At 38.1% G+C, this 19,617-nt stretch overlaps 2 protein-coding genes across 3 annotated transcripts; both read left to right on the plus strand.

The window, feature by feature from the left end:
- The first annotated feature begins 2,099 nt into the window (after positions 1-2,099).
- Positions 2,100-13,135, plus strand: LOC134819303 (dnaJ homolog subfamily C member 5-like). Of its 2 annotated transcripts, none has more exons than XM_063829188.1 (7): positions 2,100-2,218; positions 3,360-3,441; positions 4,323-4,379; positions 8,447-8,557; positions 9,026-9,067; positions 10,701-10,819; positions 12,032-13,135. In XM_063829188.1, exons 1-7 carry the CDS (start codon positions 2,142-2,144, stop codon positions 12,138-12,140), a joined length of 597 nt encoding a protein of 198 aa, XP_063685258.1. In that variant the 5' UTR covers positions 2,100-2,141; the 3' UTR covers positions 12,141-13,135. The 2 variants fall into 2 exon arrangements, with proteins under 2 accessions (XP_063685258.1, XP_063685260.1); XM_063829190.1 differs by lacking the exon at positions 2,100-2,218 and adding an exon at positions 2,893-3,050.
- A 248-nt stretch (positions 13,136-13,383) lies between these two features.
- On the plus strand, positions 13,384-19,430 carry LOC134819307 (DNA primase small subunit-like). Its single transcript, XM_063829200.1, has 9 exons — positions 13,384-13,556; positions 13,687-13,875; positions 14,105-14,289; positions 14,516-14,577; positions 14,690-14,812; positions 14,961-15,131; positions 15,255-15,401; positions 15,609-15,712; positions 18,878-19,430. Exons 1-9 carry the CDS (start codon positions 13,399-13,401, stop codon positions 18,939-18,941), a joined length of 1,203 nt encoding a protein of 400 aa, XP_063685270.1. The 5' UTR covers positions 13,384-13,398; the 3' UTR covers positions 18,942-19,430.
- Positions 19,431-19,617: the final 187 nt, after the last annotated feature.

Raw genomic sequence — 19,617 nt, forward strand, 5'->3', positions numbered from 1 at the left:
AATTTGTCCATGTCGCATGTTGCAATAATTATTTGTTTATAACTGATTCATAATCAATAATTTAATTAACTTAGTTTCAGTTTTGTCATGTGTTAATAATTAATATCCATTTTGTAATTATTTGCCTGTTGCCTCACTTAAATGGCCGCGCACAATTGTGGCATGCAGCAGGGGCCACAGCGTAAAGCAAGTTTTAAAATAATTGGATTGTTTCCTTGTAGCGCGATGCACTACTGGGTCGCGCGCGCATCAAATAATGCTTATCGCAACCACAGATCGGCGATATGCAAAGGATTGACATCGTGAATCAAATTGTTTCCCCGACTCGAATAAAATTTCAAAAAATTAATTGTAGCTCAAAGTTAGGTTGTAGCGCGATGCGTTACTGTTTTCGCCTGAAATTTACAGCGTAGTACAGTATGAAAATCGAGCGCTGAAGCAAATGTTCTCATATTTTCTCAAAACTGCCCTAGGATGTTTTTAATTTTATTGTTATATTACAGAACTCCCTGTCACCTGTGCTGTGTCTCTATTTGATTATTGTTTTGATATATGTGTAATTTCATTGTTAACTGTCTTTTCACGTATCCTCATTGTAACGCGATATTTTCAATCAAGTATCCTCATTGATGTGGAATCCTCATCCATACTAATATAATGGATACTAATATAATTACCATTTGCCATTTAGAAATGGGTGATGATTAATCACTCTACACTCGACTGTCACGTGAATTTTTTAACACGTCCTCTAGGTGGCTCTGAATGACTATTCAAAACTCTAACCCTCTAATCTGATCACAATCCTAACCCTAACCCAATTCCTAAATGAAGCATATGCTGAAACCCTAACCCTAACGAGAAATTATACCAACTTTCTTATATGGTAATATCTCGATACAGTTTTCGCCGATATCTCGCTAAGGGAGCATTTTAACCCTATGTCATGTGGGGGGTTCGGAATCAGTGTCCTAAAATACATCGAATCAGGTGGATTTCAACTGTCAGGGGCCCTTTTAGAAAATCTCGAAGATCGACTGTAGAGTGATTTAGCACGCTCGTTTAGAAATATTCAATCATGAGTTCACATTTTAAATAGGTGCGTAGTATTAATAATAAATCTATACAGATACATAATTGAAACAATCATTGCCCCTTACTGCACTGGACAGAATGTGTCTTTGTTGAATTGTCCTGGTTTAAAACCTATCTGAGTAAATGCATTAAAATAATTTAAGGAAGTTACTCTAAGGCTTCAAAACAAAAGGTAAAAATACAAGGGTTCAGAAACAAATGGAACAAAATGAAGCCATTGCGCGTGGAACTGGAAGTGCAGCCTTGACTGAATCTCCAGGCTCATTTGGGATCCTGGAGTGAAGTCTGCAGTAAACAAGCCCCAATAAAAGTTACAATTTATAATAGGGTGAATCAAGAATTAGATTCAATGAGGCTTCGGATGTTATTTGAGAAGCTGACTATAGGAATATGAGCACAACACTTTACATTGCTAATGATAATATTTATAAATTGAATGGTCTGATTAATATAAATCATGTCATCTTTCCTATTGTAATAAATTTACAAAATAAAACAAAGAAATCTCGGCCAGTGGCAAATCGATCGCCCTCACTAGCACACCCCTGCCATGCAAGTACAGCAATTTTTCAAATTTATAGTTGAGCACCTGGAGAAAATTTGCTCTGACAAGTTGTGCCCATCAAATCAAGCTTTACAAGTCTATGGTTCGTTTCTGAGACTATGGACGACACATTCCTGCAGAGAAAGGCTTGTGGCAAAGTTATTCTTAGCTGTAGCTATGGTGGATAAAAAAGGAGGCCCAACTTTTTTTTATTTTTTAGGACCAATGAAATTTTGGGGGCGGCAAAGAAATTGTGGGGGGGGGGGGGGCAGCACAAAAATATGTTTCGCCACTGGTTTATATATTGATGTTAATTGTCCCGAACTGTTAAGAGATCTCTAAATTCACAATGTCAATAAGGTGGCCAGATGTTTTCATGACATTCATGTTAAGCATAATTGGATTGAACTTGAAGCTGTAAGTAAACCCTTTCTCACGTAAAATGTATCTAACTAACCTGTTTACTTCAGTTAGTTAGATATGTTATGATAGATATGGATTGATGGGTGAGTACGGCACAATACCTCCACAGGGTGGACCAGGAGATCCTAAACGCCCTCGTTCTCAGCGTTCTCACAGGTCAGTTAAAGCACAGATGCAATGTACAGTAAAATCTCCCTGAATATTATTGTTATACAGTAGAACTGCAATTTACCACAGACTACAGAGTTTGGGGAAACAAGTCGTCGTCAATCGGGTTGTGGTAATTCATGGTTTTGGTTTTTCACATTATGTATGTAGTTGTACTGTATTATGTAAGTAAAATATACAAATTTTTCTTCAAGTTATGAGTTCAATCACAAGGATGTACAATGACCCAGATCTAATGTGTGACCGGAACTGGGTACCAGGAATTTTGACAGTGAAAATGGCTGGGACCTGAAATTTAGTCAGAACTGGGTATATAGCCAAGACCTGAAATTTAGCCAAGATCAAAAGTTTAGTCAAGACTGTATTCAGCCGGGACTGGGAACGGGTTACAAGACAATGAGTTGAGACTGGAAAAGATATAGAAAGATTCTTTACTAATAGAACCAATAAAATTCAGAACCAAAGTGTATCAAGCCATTCAAGTTATGAAGTTATGAATTTGATGTAAATACTTTTTAATACCACTTTTCAATTGTATTTTAACTAACAAAGATCTTCCTCAGTATGCTAAAAAATTTATTTTGACATTTGGACTTTCTATTTCATTCCTAAGTTTCATTTGAGAGTTAGATACATCTCCAAACGATCTGAGAAATTTGACCAATTATTTGTTTAGTATGTCATGCTTTCATAGGATTTCTTAAGTTTTCAAAAAGCTAAAAGGATCGGTGTTGTGTATAATTGTTTATACATTGAGTAAAAGGAGAAAGTTCTTATCGGGATAAGGCGTCATTTTAATGCAGAAACCTGCCGATAACAGGTATTATGTAGTACCACAGATCTGCATGATTGGTTGCTCAGATTGTCACAATCATTGAATATTGTTGAGTTTTTTTTCTTTCTGAAACAATTACTTTTGGACCCTGGAACTGAAAAGCGGTACTATTGCATTTTTTAGATTTAAAACTTGATTTTGAACTGAAAGGACATAATTTTGATACATATAACCGGCCAAAAATTCCCGGCAAATTTAATTGTCGATTTTTTTCTCATTATACAGGGATCCATTGCAGGGTAGTTCATTCTTGCGTGTATTTTTATCGAATAATTCACAAACTTATATTTTCAGCACCGCAGGTGAGAGTTTGTACCTTATCCTAGGAGTGGACAAAGAAGCTAGTCCTGATGAAATAAAGAAGGCGTATCGCAAGGTATAAATCAAGAGGCTTGCATATAATGAACATATTGACACGGGTGCAGAGTTGAGTCTGTACGGAACCTAGTAGTTTCAGATCCTTGTTTAACTTGCCGTACAGCAAGGTCATCCACTACTTTAGCCCGGCGAGGCACATAACTCCCTCTACAACTCCATATCAAATGTTTCATATATACTAGCCAAGTTCACAAGATATATCCTTGTGTTTGAGAAGAGCTCGTTAGAACTGCTTCCTTTCCCTTCAGTATCCCACAGTCTCTCGAGTTTCGTAACTGCCAGAGAACTCTCTTAAACAATTACTAGACTCGGTGATTATAAAGCAAGAGGCTTGCATATAATGAACATATTGACACGGGTGCAGAGTTGAGTCTGTACGGAACCTAGTAGTTTCAGATCCTTGTTTAACTTGCCGTACAGCAAGGTCATCCACTACTTTAGCCCGGCGAGGCACATAACTCCCTCTACAACTCCATATCAAATGTTTCATATATACTAGCCAAGTTCACAAGATATATCCTTGTGTTTGAGAAGAGCTCGTTAGAACTGCTTCCTTTCCCTTCAGTATCCCACAGTATGTTGTAGTTTGTACATTCTTGTTAAACCATTGTTGTACTGGGAATAATACAAATTGAGTTTACTCACCAATTCCTTAGGTTGTGTGTTGTACAATGTACAATGTACAATGTGTGAAATTCTATCAAGGTTAACTTAACCCCGAAAATATATGAGTAGTGAATTTGAGGCCACCCATAACAACAATTTAAAGATGCAATTTAATCGTGTATTTTTTAAATGAAAAATAGTATTTTTGTCTCCTATATTGCTTCTAAAAATGATATTGTGATTATTACGAACCTAACAAATCTCCCCTTGCAGTTGGCTCTGAAATATCATCCCGATAAGAATCCTGGGAATGAAGAAGCTTCAGATAAGGTAACTCAAACCCAGCATATTCTCAAGAATATACTCATATTATGTAAATATCACTTTTCTAGCTACTCAACCGCTTTATTACAACTTAAATAACCGTACTTCTAAAGTGTACTAGTTGAACCCTTGATTATCGTGAACATGTGTTCGGTGTACTATTGTGAAACTATGCAGCTTATTTTGGGTCTGTGCATATAGTTCTGTATTTGGGGTTCTTGAAACATATTATAACTGAATAGTGATACTAAAGTTTTCAGTTGCAGGAGCTTTAAAAAACTTGTGTTAATCGTTCTCAGCTTTTTGTGACTATAGCCCACAGATTAAGTCTCTTGTCTAAGAGTTTAATTAAGGTGTGGTTCTCCTTGGAATTAATTTTGAGTCTAAACCAATGAGCCACAAGCTTGGACAGCCAGATAAGGGATAAGAGTATGTTCGTCTTTTGTAAAATGTGACAGGGCATGGTTAGGGTTATTACCAGGCTATTACCAGGCTATTACCAGGCTATTACCAGGGCGGTAACACCCTGGTAATACCAGATTAGAAAGGCAAAATCGGGCTCGCGGGGCCCGCCTAGGCGGAGATTAGAGAAGTTTGGATAATTTCAGAGTGACTACAACCAGGAGATAGGTGGTATTACCAGGGCCGCTGGATCGGTTATGTTATTTTTAATCTTGTTAAACTTTTGCAATACTAAAGTGTTGCGTAATTCTTTGCGGTTTCAAGTCTGCTAAAAAGTGATTGCCAGCTTTATTTTCCGCGTGACAAGTCATAAGGAACTTGATTAGAACTCACTAGTTTAGCTGCAGGTCACGTGATAGCGCAGGTCACGTGATATCTCAGATGGGTTTGTAGCTAGCGTACATTACCGTGACAAGTGGAGGGTAAGATGTGAGTTTTATTTTCCAGTCCGGTTACAGATGACACCACCCTGATCGTTGAGTTATCTTCTTATCATGGTAGTTTTGTAATTTAAGAGTACGTTTATTTCCCTGACAATTTCCTGGACGGTAACAATTATATTACAACTTCCTTCAAACTTTAAAGTGGTTGTATTATACTCACTGTGGAGCAGCATAGACTCAGCACAGATCCACTCTCAAGCTGTATTATACGTAAATAGTGTCTGCAATTTGGCTGTAGTAACATCCTATGAGGACGGTCGTATTCCACTTAATACAGTGCATTAAATCTAAGTCCACTTACAAAGTATTAGCCGTGTATTGCAATTTATTAGCCATGTATTGGCTATTGCAATGTATTAGCCATGTATTACTATGTATTGCCATGTATTGCCGTGTACTCTCGTAATTATACACTGGGTACTGCGATGCTGAAACGCAACTGATCTCCAACATCATGATGTACATTGCAAGGGGTAGTGTGGAGATAACATGGATATTGACTGGTCATAAAATGTAGGGAATGTACGATTTCACACAGGTACTATCACTCTCATGAGGTTTTCAGAAAACAGAATTACATTTACAATGTATTTCTGACCATAATGCCATCGTAATCAACAAGTTTTATTAAATTTTCGCGTGTGGAAATCAGTCGAAATTGTTTTTACGGCAATAATTTAACTACATACCTAAAATTTGTGTTATATTCGGCTTGCACAACGGCCATACAGGAAATCGAATGTACAAAATGTAGCAATATACAGGTATATACAAGTCTGTAGTTACAATGTAGTTGAAATGTATAGTGCATAGTGTAGGGGTAGTTGATTGGCCTGATTACCTGACACATGATCTTTGTTGGGGATTACAATGTGTAATTAGACTTATTAAACATAATCCAATATATTATGTACTATGTGGCAATTATACAGGAATTCTGTACAGATCATGTGATTTTAGAAAGCATGTCATCAAAACATTCCCTGGGCTCCCAAATGTTAAAAATGCAAACTATTTAAGTTATACTCTCCACATCGAACAACTTTAACGATCTTATAATAGATGTATTATGGGTTTTGCCAACGAACAGTAATATCGTTAACAAGTGAGCTTCTCATACGTAGACAACAATCGCTAGTGTTTAAGTGTTTTGCATGATACAAAAGTAGAGTTTTAAAGCCAAGTCGAATGTGTGTGATCCTATAAGATAAGATTTCAAAGTGCATTAGACGTTGGTTGTACTAACAACGGGGAGACGGTGTTTGTTGTGACACGTGACAGATTTCTCGGTCGATGCAGCAAGCTCATTGGTCAATTGCAGTCATGTTTCAAATATCGAAGCACAGCTTTCAAAGACTTATTCTGTCCAAACTTATTGATCTCAATTCTCAATTAGCCATTCAATATTGAATAGTTGAGATTAAATTTACACAATTTTAAAAACTAACTTTAACCAATGCCACGATTTCCCGCCGATACATAGTGTTATCCTCTTCAATTCTAAACAGATTAATTTGCGCTATTTTTGTCCAAATGAATTTGTAACACTCGACCACGATCACAAGAGCTACTTGACTAACGGTGGGCGGATGGATGACGTACATTTGTATCGGCTGGTGTCACGTGATTTACAAATAAGCTGTTGGGTTAATCGCCGTCACCGGTCACCCCCGAAATGCGGTGTACTTTGTCGCATTTTGTTGTGATTATCTTGCAGATCTTCATGAAGTATGCAGCAATCATGCGGCATTAGTCGATGCGATGTGAGCGGGACGTTTCAAAAACGGTCCATGACATTTTATATGTTATTTGCAAACTATGTATTCTATAATTGTAAATAATTTTAGTATCGGTCATTGATGTTCCTGAAAAAAGCGGCCGTGCCACAATTATGGGAAGTTATGTGGTAAATTCATCATTATGCTGGATTTGTGGAAAATGACTACATGTAGCATTCTGCCTGTGATGTCGGTACATATTGAGACCTACTTAAATGATTGAATTAAAAATAATTCAAGCTCCAAAGCTCCTCCTCGTTTATATAATAGTGGTCATTCTACGTACTCCTCATGCAGGATAGTTGACTGCAAGTTTCCTTTTGTCGTTGCGATGCTAAATACCTCTTTTGAGATCCGTGCATACCTTTGTTCACCTACGATCCAGGCTTCTCTAGTTGCAGACTTGTACGGGGTGCGTGCCCGTAACAAGGAATGTGCTCTTAAGAGGAGAAATAAAAGGAATTACAAAGGAGAACTTTTCCGACGTGAGCAGGACCTCTTCACCACATTCCATTTATGGTATAAAGATTTCGTAATAAATATATTCAACTTTTAAAGCAAAAGTGGAGTGCAGAAATTGCAGTTTCTCCCGGGGCACTAACTCGGCTGCTCACAATACACTGAGGTGGCAGGAGGGTGATCCATTTTCACAGAAATGAAAAAAGAAATAATATTTTCAATGAATGACTTGGCCGGACAAAGAAACACTCACACGATACTTTCTCTATCATTGGTGTCATTAAACGTAGATTTTTATACAATACACGATACTTCTTTTGAGTAAGAAAGTACACAACAGTACAATCCAGCCGAACAAGAAACCCAATTTAATCAAAGCTGTGTGTATGTAAGCAGAGTGTACCGTGTAATAACATAATTAGAGCTGTCTAATTATGATTACTGGTGGTGAGCCACTGGAATGTGGCTTGAAGCCAGTATGTAATTAGCCAGTATACCAGTAGTATGGTAGTTAGACTGGTAATCTCCCTCCTAGCTGCTACTACTGGATCACACGTGACTTCTTGCTGTGACACTAGACAGATTCTAGACAGCAACATTACTGTTATTACTCTGAACTGTGTCAGTTTCAGTAATTATTCAACCATATCCTTTCAGTACTGTCTTTATTGAACTGTGCTTTTCACGGATTTAAACTGGGATATAATCTAATACCGATACTTAAATCATGATTACAGTAAAGCCCCTATTTACCGCGGAGTTTGGGGAAAGGAAATAGCCGCAGTAAATCGGGGTTTTACTTAATATACTGAACTACAGGGTGAGTTGAAAATAGTGTGTGGAATGTAAAAATCGATAATTTTTTTATGAAGAGCAAATTTTGATATTTTAGTTCTGATTCACTAACAATACTTACACTCCCACATTTCAGTTCAAGCAAATAAATCACGCCAATGTGATACTAATGGATGATCAGAAGCGACAAATCTACAACAGATACGGTAGTGTCGGTCTGCAAATTGCTGAACAATTCGGCGAGGAGGTGATTAATTTCCTAATTGCTTAATTGCTTGTTTGATTCGTCCGTTAATTGATTCGTAGTTAGTAAATTTATCTAACATTGGTTAAACATAGTTAAACATATTAGTATGGTTAGTAAACGATGCGTCATTGCATTACTAGTTCAGTTTTTAAATCGTTTTGAAAACCTGGATTTTTCCTAATCACTCAGATAAAAACTGCATATTATCTTATCTACATGTTATCTTATCTGTGTAATTTGCGGAAATGTATTGTATGAAATTCCCATACACATCTCTAACAGCCCTACCATGCCACTTCCGTGCCGTAATTGTACATTAGGCTCTTCTTATACACGGTCCGCAAGTGGACCAAACCACTGACCAAATGCTTTACATCCAAAACTCAAAAGTACCCAAAACTAATGTTTATGGTTTAATTGGTTTACCTAATTTACATATATTACAAATCTAATTTAAATTTATTTCAGAATGTTGGCGTATACTATTGTATGAACAGCACTGTGTGTCGGGTGAGCTAGATAATTCATTTATAGTTAATTAATTCGTAATCGATTAATTTATTATTAGGTTATTGTGATAGCTTTAACCTGATACAAACAAAAGTTTTCAAAAATTTTGATGACATCAATTTCTGTAGAACTTCCCGTATTTCTTATCTGGCCAGTCTCTAGCCAGATAGACTAAAAGTTAATACACACTGATATGAAGAGGAAACAATTTAATTCCTGCTACTTCTGATATGACTCCACTTAAAACTGTCTCATAATGTGCCGCCTATTGCATAAAATGGCCACTGTTATATTACTGTTATGGTCGCATATGTCAAGGCTAATTTTGAAACATTAACATATTTATGATCAAACAGCGGCGGAATTCTTGTTATTTATTGATTGACCTCCCTGGAATTCAACAGAAAATTGTTCAGTTGGCCGCATGTGTGATCAACATACCGACCCTGCTCTATTACAATTATAATGTTCGTAATCACTTCCTGCTTGGTAGCTTGCCCCCAAATTAAGTTACCCAATATTTCCTTGATTTTCAACATGTGGAATGTGGATCGCTAAATCCCTGAAGTGGTGACAAGATTGGACTATTTAGTACGGTACCCGATATTACCGCATTATTTAGTACGGTACCTGGTATTACCGGACGGTGACCCCCCTAATTACGTGTACATCACTTCTTGACACTGCAAGATATTGAGTGTAGAATAATTGTTTGTGCGTAATTGCATTTCACAGAAATACCAAGTACGTGTAAGGAAATAGTTGTTGTTAGTTGTACATCATACCACGCAAGTGTAAAGAGTGGAACAGGCCGCAATGTTTATTTTTAGGATGACAAATGGATAAATCAACATTTTGCACAGAAGTGCACAATTTTTTTACATGAATAGTGTGATGGAGTTGAAAGTCAAATCGAAGTTGTATTAAAGCTCAACCAATGACGGTTGAACGTTGGAAATAGAGGAAAATTTAAAGCCATATAAATAATTCATCAATTACTTAAATTTGCCTAATCACGTTAATTTTGGTTTGTTGTCCTGATATTCTCGTGTGATTTGGAGAGGATTTCTATTGTTTGTTCATTTGCCCTATTCAACTGAAATACTATTACGTAATACGTACCGTCTTAGGCCTTAGCATCGGTACGGGCAAGAACAAACACTTGCGAAATTATGGTTCTTAGTCTGCATCTTTTTTACTAGCAAAATGTTCACCCAATTTCCCGGTAAAACAAAGTTGCTAGTCAAATATACTGCGCGCTCCTGCGGGCGCGCGGATTCTTGGAACAGTCTGCCGCCCATCATTTATTATTAGAATCCAAATTTTAATTAATTTCCTTAGTTATCCATACTATGTCAAAAAAAATGAATAATAAACGGAATTTTCCGTCAATTCATATCTCGCAGTCTTGACTTTAGAATATTAGGTCATCATTTTCCGTATTTGACGTACGCGAACTCTGAAGTCATAGCCTAGGCGGTAGCAGGGCCCTTAATGTGTTAATTAACAACGGGATGACCTATTTAAAACTGGACAAAATGGGGTTAAAACCTAGTGTTGTAAATTTGTATGTTATTTTGAAGATTAACATCCACTAGTCACTACCCCTTCCACTAACATTAAACGTGTTCAGGTGATAGGTACGATAATATTCCTGTTGACATGCTGTTGCTTCTGTTGTTGCTGCTGCTTCTGCTGTTGTAACTGTTGCGGTAAACTAGACAGAGAACAAGAGGACTTTGGTGATGTCAGGTAATTTCTTAAATTAGATGATTATGTTTCCGGCGTCAGACGATTGTTGTTTTGTAATTTCATTTAGTATAGGGAGGAATTAACAGTTTCGATTGATATCCTGAATAAGTATGAGCTCTGACCATTCATTCGTTTCCTTCTGTTTTAACATGACGAATAAAGCATGATAAAATAGAAGAGGAGGCTGATACACAATTAGCAGATTTTACTAATTAACAGGAGGTGACCGGGACATGATTTTAGGCCTGACCGGGACCGGGACCGGGACCGGGATACAAAATGTGACTTGACCGGGACCGGGACCGGGACCGGGACTGAGATTATCAATTTACCGTGACCGGGACCGGGACCGGGACCAATAATTTCTGGGATTTCTATCTTACCGGGACCGGGACCGGGACCGGGACCAACAATCCAATTTTACCGGGATTTGACCGGGATGACCGGGATTTGACCGGGATTTGACCGGGATGACCGGGACCAAAACTGGTATTCTCATATTGAAAGCTGCAACTTTCATTTACATTATAATTGAACAATTTGAATAAGTAATAACTAGAATATTAAATTAGAAAAAACTAGAAAAAACCCGTCAATATGGGGCATGGGCCTAATGTACTACACCAATAATGTTCATGTACTGATTACTCAAGTTCACCATCATTCCTCATTCCTCAATCAATGATCCCTCAAATTATTCAACAGTTTCATTCTCCAATTCCAATTGACAATTGGGCGTAGCCCGAGTTGAAAACTCGGGCTACACTTGCACTTATGAGTTATGTAACGATATTAGTTACCTAAACTTGTTTAGCAATTTTAAACATTGTTTTATTTGGCTCAGAGGTTGTTTAAAGATGAAATTCACAATGAATGAAAGTAAAAACTTAAAATCACAGTGAATGAAATTATGTAAAAGATCCCGGTCAAAATCCCGGCAAATTTGAGTGATTGACCGGGACCAGGACCGGGACCGGGACCAAGAATCCTGAATTAACCGGGACCGGGACCGGGATCATAAATCAGCATTTGACCGGGACCGGGACCGCGACCGGGATGAAAAATGTGACTTGACCCGGTTTACTGGGACCGGGACCGGGACCGGGATAGCTCAAAATTGCCAATCCCGGTACCGGGATTCCCGGTACCGGGAATCCCGGTCACCTGCTAATTAACAATTAGAAGATGTGACTAGATAACAAATCTTCTCAGGCCTGAAGATTTGGAGGAAACAGAAGAGCAGAAGGATCAGAAAGAAACAGTTACCCAGCAACCGACGACTAACGGTGACTCTACAGCAATACCAATGCCTGAAGCTTAGTAACACGTGACAGCTGGATTCTGTCACGAGTCTTCGAGTTATGCCACCGGTCACGTGACGTCATCACATCACCACGTGACGTCATCACATCACCACGTGGCGTCGTCAAGCTGTTATCTCAAGTGAAAATAGCTAAATCCTTTTAGTTTATTTAGATAACTTTACTGTGTTCAATATAGTGCTCCTTTGATCATGGTCTCTGTATAAAAGTGGCTGCTAGCGATCACCATCTCCTGTATCTATAATAACTAATTAAAATTTAGTATTTTTTCAATCTGTGCCTGTTTAAGTAAATATCATATTTAAGGTGAAGCTTAACAACGTTGGGTTTATCTATTTACATGTCAATGCGATACATTTTGTTCATTTAAGATGCATTTTAGAACATCTTGATCTACAGTCAGTATAGCATGGACATCCAAAACACGATTCATCTTATAAATACACCCATCTTACTGTAAAGATTATGTAATTAGATAATATCCACGAGATTAGTTATTTTTATTTACTCTCACTGATTGTAATATGTAGAACTGCACGAGAAGTTGTATAAGAAGAGTTTGGGAATTCGTGTGCGATTATTGTTGTAGATTGTAAAGTTTCTTGTTGATGGTTTTATATTTGACTGTGATCTACAGTATAGGTGAAATTCAGTAATTATGAGCATTATAAAGCACGGTATGATAGTTCAACCATAGTGATACACCGCCATCTTTCCAAAAATATTTTAGAAGAAGTTTACCATCTGCATTGTATTGTGTCATGATGAAGGGTTCTTATATTTCCGTTAAAGTTATAGAAACGTAACTGTTAGCTAGCTAAATATTCCACGAGATCCTATGAGATGATTTAAGTGATGTTGTATTAGTGATGTAGTGTTGAGTGTATTTAAAACTTTTATTGCAGCTGTCTTCAGCTAATATTATCCGTAAAGTCACATATTAATTGAGTGCCAGTTAAGTCAATTAAACATCATTTTTAGACATACTCACCAACTTTGTGTTTTATTTCCTCCCCAGCAAATTAGAATCAAAACTGCAAACTCTATTTACTATTCAGCTTTAAGAGGACAATGCAGTGGAAATTACTTTATAAATGGGAATACTTTATGATAGTATTATTATATATATCTTATATATAACTTATTATTATATCTTAATTGTCCAGCCTCTCCAACCCCAGATATTTTCAATACTATTCACTTCTATTGTGTTTAACTTAATGTTAAATGTAAGACATTATATAACTCTCACTAGCGATGTCGGTGGATGCAGGAGAGCTCGAGGAACTCCTGAAGATATACTATTCCAGACTCTTCCCCTACAAACCCTACATAGATTGGTTATCTTACAATAATCTCGACTATTTGTCAAAAAGGGAGTTTTGTTTTACCCTCAACGGTGACATTTACCTGAGGTGAGAAAAGTAAAGAACATAGAGCTGAATTATCATTTCTCGTTATTCCTATATTCGGTCGTTACTTGGCTCCATTCCTGCACCTGTGGTATAATAATAATCTGTTGAACCAACACGGACACCATCTCAGGTACAAATCCTTCTCAAATCAAGACGAGTTCAAAAAGGAACTGAAGACAGTTAACCCCTTCAAGATCGATGTCGGAGCAGTGTACAACATCAAGCCCAAGGACCACAAGTCCTTTAAAAGTGGTAGCTTCACTGCTGTCGAGAGGGAGGTGGTGTTCGATATTGATATGACTGATTACGATGAAGTCAGGTAATTTTCCTCAAACGTCATTAGCTGAGATTTTCAGCTTCAGTGGCTAAATTTGTACAATTAGGTTACAGTACAATACTTCTATGACAATATGTGAATAGGAGGTAGTGCTCTAATTCTATAATGAGTGGTTCCATAATTTGTAATCTCCTTAAAGGCTGCGTAATGCGTTACATAACCACGTGAAAGTACCGCAAAATCGCGTTACGTCACCGCTGCACAATCCCAGGTACTGCTGCTCGGAAGCCAAGATCTGCTCGGACTGCTGGGTGTTCATGAAGATAGCGGTTCGTATAATTGACGAGGCCCTGAGACACGACTTTGGTTTCAGTAACTTGTTGTGGGTGTACTCGGGGAGGCGAGGAGTTCATTGCTGGGTGGCTGACGAAAACGCCAGAAAACTTACCAATAGCGGTTCGTAACGATGCCAATTTACAGTTTACACGTTAACAGCTGGTTAAGTTAAAGCAATTTTAGTGAATCCTCCGGCCTCTATAAATGTAAACGATGATCATAAGTTGGTATTAGTATGTTCTTCTGTCCGATTATTCACTGATATGCCAAGTAAATAGTAGTTTTCACCAGTTGACCGCACAAGTTGGTTACTCACTGCAATACTTGACTGTAATGTTTGTTTTAGGTAGGGGAGCTATAGCAGATTATTTATCTCTTGTTATCGGAGGAGACCAGCAATCTAAAAAGGTAATTTTTTTGTTTCTAACAATTACTTGCGTACAACATCATCAAACCGACACATAACACATTCTATCGTTCATCAAATGATCACGTGACCTACAATGTCCTGTTTTCCCAGGTGACGCTCCCGGGTGTACCTCATCCCTCCATCAAACGATCAGTTAACACTATAGCCCGCTACTTCGAGGAACTGATGATTGATTCACAGGATTTCCTCGGCACCGAAGAAAAATGTCAAAAGGTCGGGCCATTTACTCAATATTGATGGGTAAATAATTGATAGAAATGAATAAGATATCGTCCCACAAGAATATAATTGTCGCATTTTGAAATTCGCAGAATTTCTTTTCGAACACGTTTGACAAAGCTAATGGAAATCAATTTACCAGGTTTTGGGGATGCTGCCTCCGAAAACGATACAGGACGACTTAAAAGATTGGGTTTCATCCAATCACGACAGTAAAACCAAGTGGAATAAACTGAAAGGCACATGGTCCACATATGCGGGGAAGAGAAAACTGTTTAACAAAGATAACGCTATCTACGAAGTTGTTCTTCAGGTAAATCATACATTAAAATGATTGAACTAAGCAAAGATTCAGAATAAGGAACCGGGAGATAAGGAATTATCCACTTAACCCAATTTTGGAGTTTGGCAGGGATTAACATGTCCGCTATTTCAGTTGTGCTATCCCCGGCTAGATGTTAACGTCACGAAAGGATTAAACCATCTTTTGAAGTCGCCGTTTTCCGTTCACCCTAAAACTGGAAGGGTATGCGTTCCTTTCCTGGCTAAGGACGTTGATACTTTCGACCCCTTTATTGTACCGGTAATAGTTTTAAATTTGTTGAATTGATGTCTCCTATCTTTTAATTAATGATAATCATATAACTCATCGCCCATTCGGAATTTCTCCATCGAACGCTAGCGAAATTGGCAAGAACGAAAAATATTCAACGAACTTTTTCGACATTGAGTTGGAAATGGCTCTGAAATTACACATTTTTATCGAGACTAACATTACGCTATTTCGCAGACTCTAAAAGAAGTGATAACTGAGGTAGATAACTGGTCTGGTGATCCCAAGGTTCTGGACTATGCCAAAACATCACTTAAATCCTCTATTGACATGTTCAAATCGTAAGTGTACAAGTAGTAAGATTATCTTAATCCTCTCACTTTTATTATTATTAAATCAAAGTTCTAAACAAGGGATAGTTAAAAAACAACGCCCAAGTCTAATCTTTCCCTAAAACAAAAACTAAAAATAAAGAACTTCATTGCAATTTCCGCCAATATCTCTTGTCATAACTCAAATTACGGAGATACTTTTTCTGACAATGGCTCAGCATTGCAGCGTTTATACAAGTTTTTGTTGGAGATGACTCCTGGGTACTTTATATTCAAAATAGTGCGAAGATGTCTGCGGTGAACAACATCTAGTTTTTCAAGGAATATTTTGGGGACGGCCCAACAGGATGAGTTGTACATAAGAACCGATACGACTAAAGCATTATACAGTATTAGACGTTTGTTTAGGGGCAGTTTATCACTCCAGGCCTTCTTGTAATTGTTAGGCAGCATATCCCAGGTTTATGCGACGCTGAATATCAGCTTTGCTACACAAGACGGACCCTAGGGCCTAGAGTGATACTTTTCCTCCATGCTTCATTCCCCGACACAAATTTTCCATCACTGTCGACTTCACCCGTACTAGCTAAATAAACATGAGTGAAGTCCGTTTTGTCTTCATTGACAAAGAGGTTCCATTTCTCGAGTATAGCTGTTGCCTGGGGCAAAATAGCTCTCAAGTTGTCTTCCTCTTCATCATTGAAGTCAACATCATCAGCATATTCAGTGTCAAGTGGAAGGCCAGCAATAGTAATCGGGGGGATCGGCCTATCTAAACTGATTGTTATAGTCCATCTAAGTTCATTCAAAGCACCAGCCAAGACAAGGGTGAACAGACAGCCGGATAGACAGTCACCTTGGAAAGCTCCAAGGAGACTTAAAAACTCAGCTGAAAGAACCCATTTACCTTCACCCGTAGCTTTTGTGTTGGACAACAACAACCGGACAATCCTCAGCTCATCCTCAGTACAGCCACACAGTTTCAGGAGTTCAAGAATCGTAGTGCGTTTGATCGTGTCAAACGCACTAGACATATCAATGCCCATGCGATGATACTCCCATTTCTTCCTTTGGACAACTGACAGTAGAACTCGCTGACACCAAACAATATCAGCACAAGAACGAGCGCGTTTATATGCACACTGCCATGGACCAGTGAAGGCGTTCACTTTTTCTTCTATCCTTTTAAGAGTAGCCATAGACAGAATTTTTCTGGCTGCATTGGACAAGGTGAGTGGACGTAAATTCTTCAGAGGACCAATAGGTTTTTTTGGCTTCTGTAAGGGTGTTATAGTAGCCTCTCCAATGGAAATGGGGAAAGTATGTGTCTCGAAACAACTGTTGATGATTCCAGCATAATGTTCATGGACTGTACTATTAGAGTACTTAATTAGCTCGTTGGGTATTCCATCGGGACCATTTGCCCTCCCATTTTTCAAGCTAGAGGTGGCTGCATGTATTTCAACTCCAGTAAAAGGGACATTGAGAGCACGTGGTAGACCCTCAAAAGGCTCGAGAGGTTGCTCATTGCAAGTCAGCTGTTTTTCGAGATAGTCTCTAACAACAGAAGCTTTCATGTCGTCAGATGCAATCAAACAGCCATTTTCATCATGAACACCAATCGAGTTATTAGGTGGTTTACTTTTCTGAAGATGTCTTACTGCTTCAAACATTTTCCTTGAATCGTTTGTGTTAGTAATATCACTATAGGTCTGATCAGCTTGGGCAGACCTCACTTCAACTAATCTTTTCTGGATACTATTAGTGAGGTGGTTGATGGATGACCTCAATGTAGTTCGATCAAGAGATTGATTATTGTTAAGTAGCTGTCGGAGATCGTGACGCTTTTCAACAAGCTCTTTGAGAGTGTCATCACTGCTGTGATGTTTCAAGCGAGCTTTAGGTTTTGGGCCGATGGAAACATTGGCAGCATCACGAATATGAGACATAAGATTTTGAAGGTCGGCATTTGGATCGTTGCTGGTCGCAAAATTTGAGAACTTGCCTTCAAGGGCCAAGTGATATTTATGTTGCATATCTTTGTTGCTTACAAGTTCTGATATATTATAAGAAGGAACACGTCGTTGTTTAGGTTTGAAACAAAGATGAATGTTGCTGAAATTGATGCGAGCAATGACAAGTCTATGATCTGAAAATGTTTTAGTACCAGCATAAGTTCTTGATTGAGTCAAAAGACACTTAGATCTATTTCGGCATAGTATGTAATCTATTTGAGAGTATACAGGCAGTGTCTTCTTACTGTACCGACCAGCTGACCAATCCTTTCGCCAACCAGTAAATGATGTAACACGTCTGCTAGGTTGTATAAAACTAGTGTTCACAGCAAACAGATTATTTTCTGAGATAAAATCCAGTAATCTAGAACAATTTTCGTTCCTTACTCCCATTCCGTATTTCCCCATATATCTACCAAAACCCTGTTCAATATCAGAAGGGGATAATTTACCCAGTTTTGAATTAAAGTCACCCAGAAATTGCAACTCCACATTAGAGGGTACATTCTTGGCCTCTCTTAGCTGCCCATAAAAGTTATCCAAAACAACTGGATTTTTACGGACTAGCCCCTGATGTGGACAGTAGGCATTGATCACCCTGCAACGTAGGGGTGTACCGCTACGTGAGGGGATGCAAATATCGACATAGCATACCCGGTCACTGATGTACTTCCAGCAAACCACATAGTTCATCATGCGAGGACTGATTATAAAACCCAAGCCTCCATGGCGACTGTCCAACTGCTCGAACAGAAACAAGTTAAAACCGTTGCGCAAAACAAGGCTGTCTGATTCGGTGACTTTAGTTTCCTGCAGAGCGCAGATGTCGACATTGTACTTTTCACAGTCTAATCCTAGTAACTCACGTTTACTATGTAGGCTATCATCTTGCTGAACACCGAGCCCACGGATGTTAAATGTGGCGAAGCTGATCATTAATGCAATGGTTGTTGATACAAATGATTTCTTCTTCGGGTTAAATATGTTGGAGTTGGCGTCACCACCGTCTCCACCGCTGACATTACTCGAACGGACCATCTAAAAATACTTTTATTAAATGTTTATAAAATGTATTTTTCTCATATCTTCTGACCAATTATGAATTGATAGAATATTTATCCATATTCGAGTCCCCCTTCAAATAACTTTCTTTCTTTAGGTTCGCTAAGAAGTGTCGAATGGAGGACTCTGAAGAAAACAAGGAGAATAAGATGGATTGGTGATGACATTTGTTGACTACAAGGACATGATTTGTGTTCGTACGTTTGTGTAAAGAAGGCGCCAGTATGCAGGAAGGCGACACGACATGTTTAAACCGCTGATTCTGGTGGAATTACAAACTAGAGAAATTATAATGCTGTTACAATCAACATTTTCGTCAGCTCATTTCTAAAAGCCGTTCACTATAATGTGCCATCTTAATAAAGAACTGAAGCACAGATGAAAGTGGAAGGTTCTGACTCTTTTAATTTAACTTATTTTGTATTTGTGGACCTGATGATCTTCACTTTTTATGTTTTTTAAACTTTGCATCTTATTTATTAATTTGAATAAGTGATTCCCTAGAAGGTGCTGTTGAAGGTCAATTGGCCTAATGCATTTAATTTTTATCTCTATCCAGACATTTTATCAGTAAGTACTTCCAGTATAATTTTTATTTTGACGTTGGAATTATTATCTAATATTTATAATTGAATTTTTTAAATCTATGAACAAAATCTTTTCCTTGTCCATTCCTGAACTTCAGTAAAGCAATCACGATGTGAATTGAGATCGATTTGACCCTGTCAATAATTTGATGATGATGATTCCCTTCGGCCTGCCCAGAATCTTGTACTCCAGCCCAAGGACGTTAAACAATCATGGCAGGTTTCAGGGTTCAAAATGACTTACAGCTAA

Source organism: Bolinopsis microptera, chromosome 8 (genome assembly GCF_026151205.1).
Source record: "Bolinopsis microptera isolate Bmic1 chromosome 8, MBARI_Bmic_1.0, whole genome shotgun sequence".
NCBI lineage: Eukaryota > Metazoa > Ctenophora > Tentaculata > Lobata > Bolinopsidae > Bolinopsis > Bolinopsis microptera.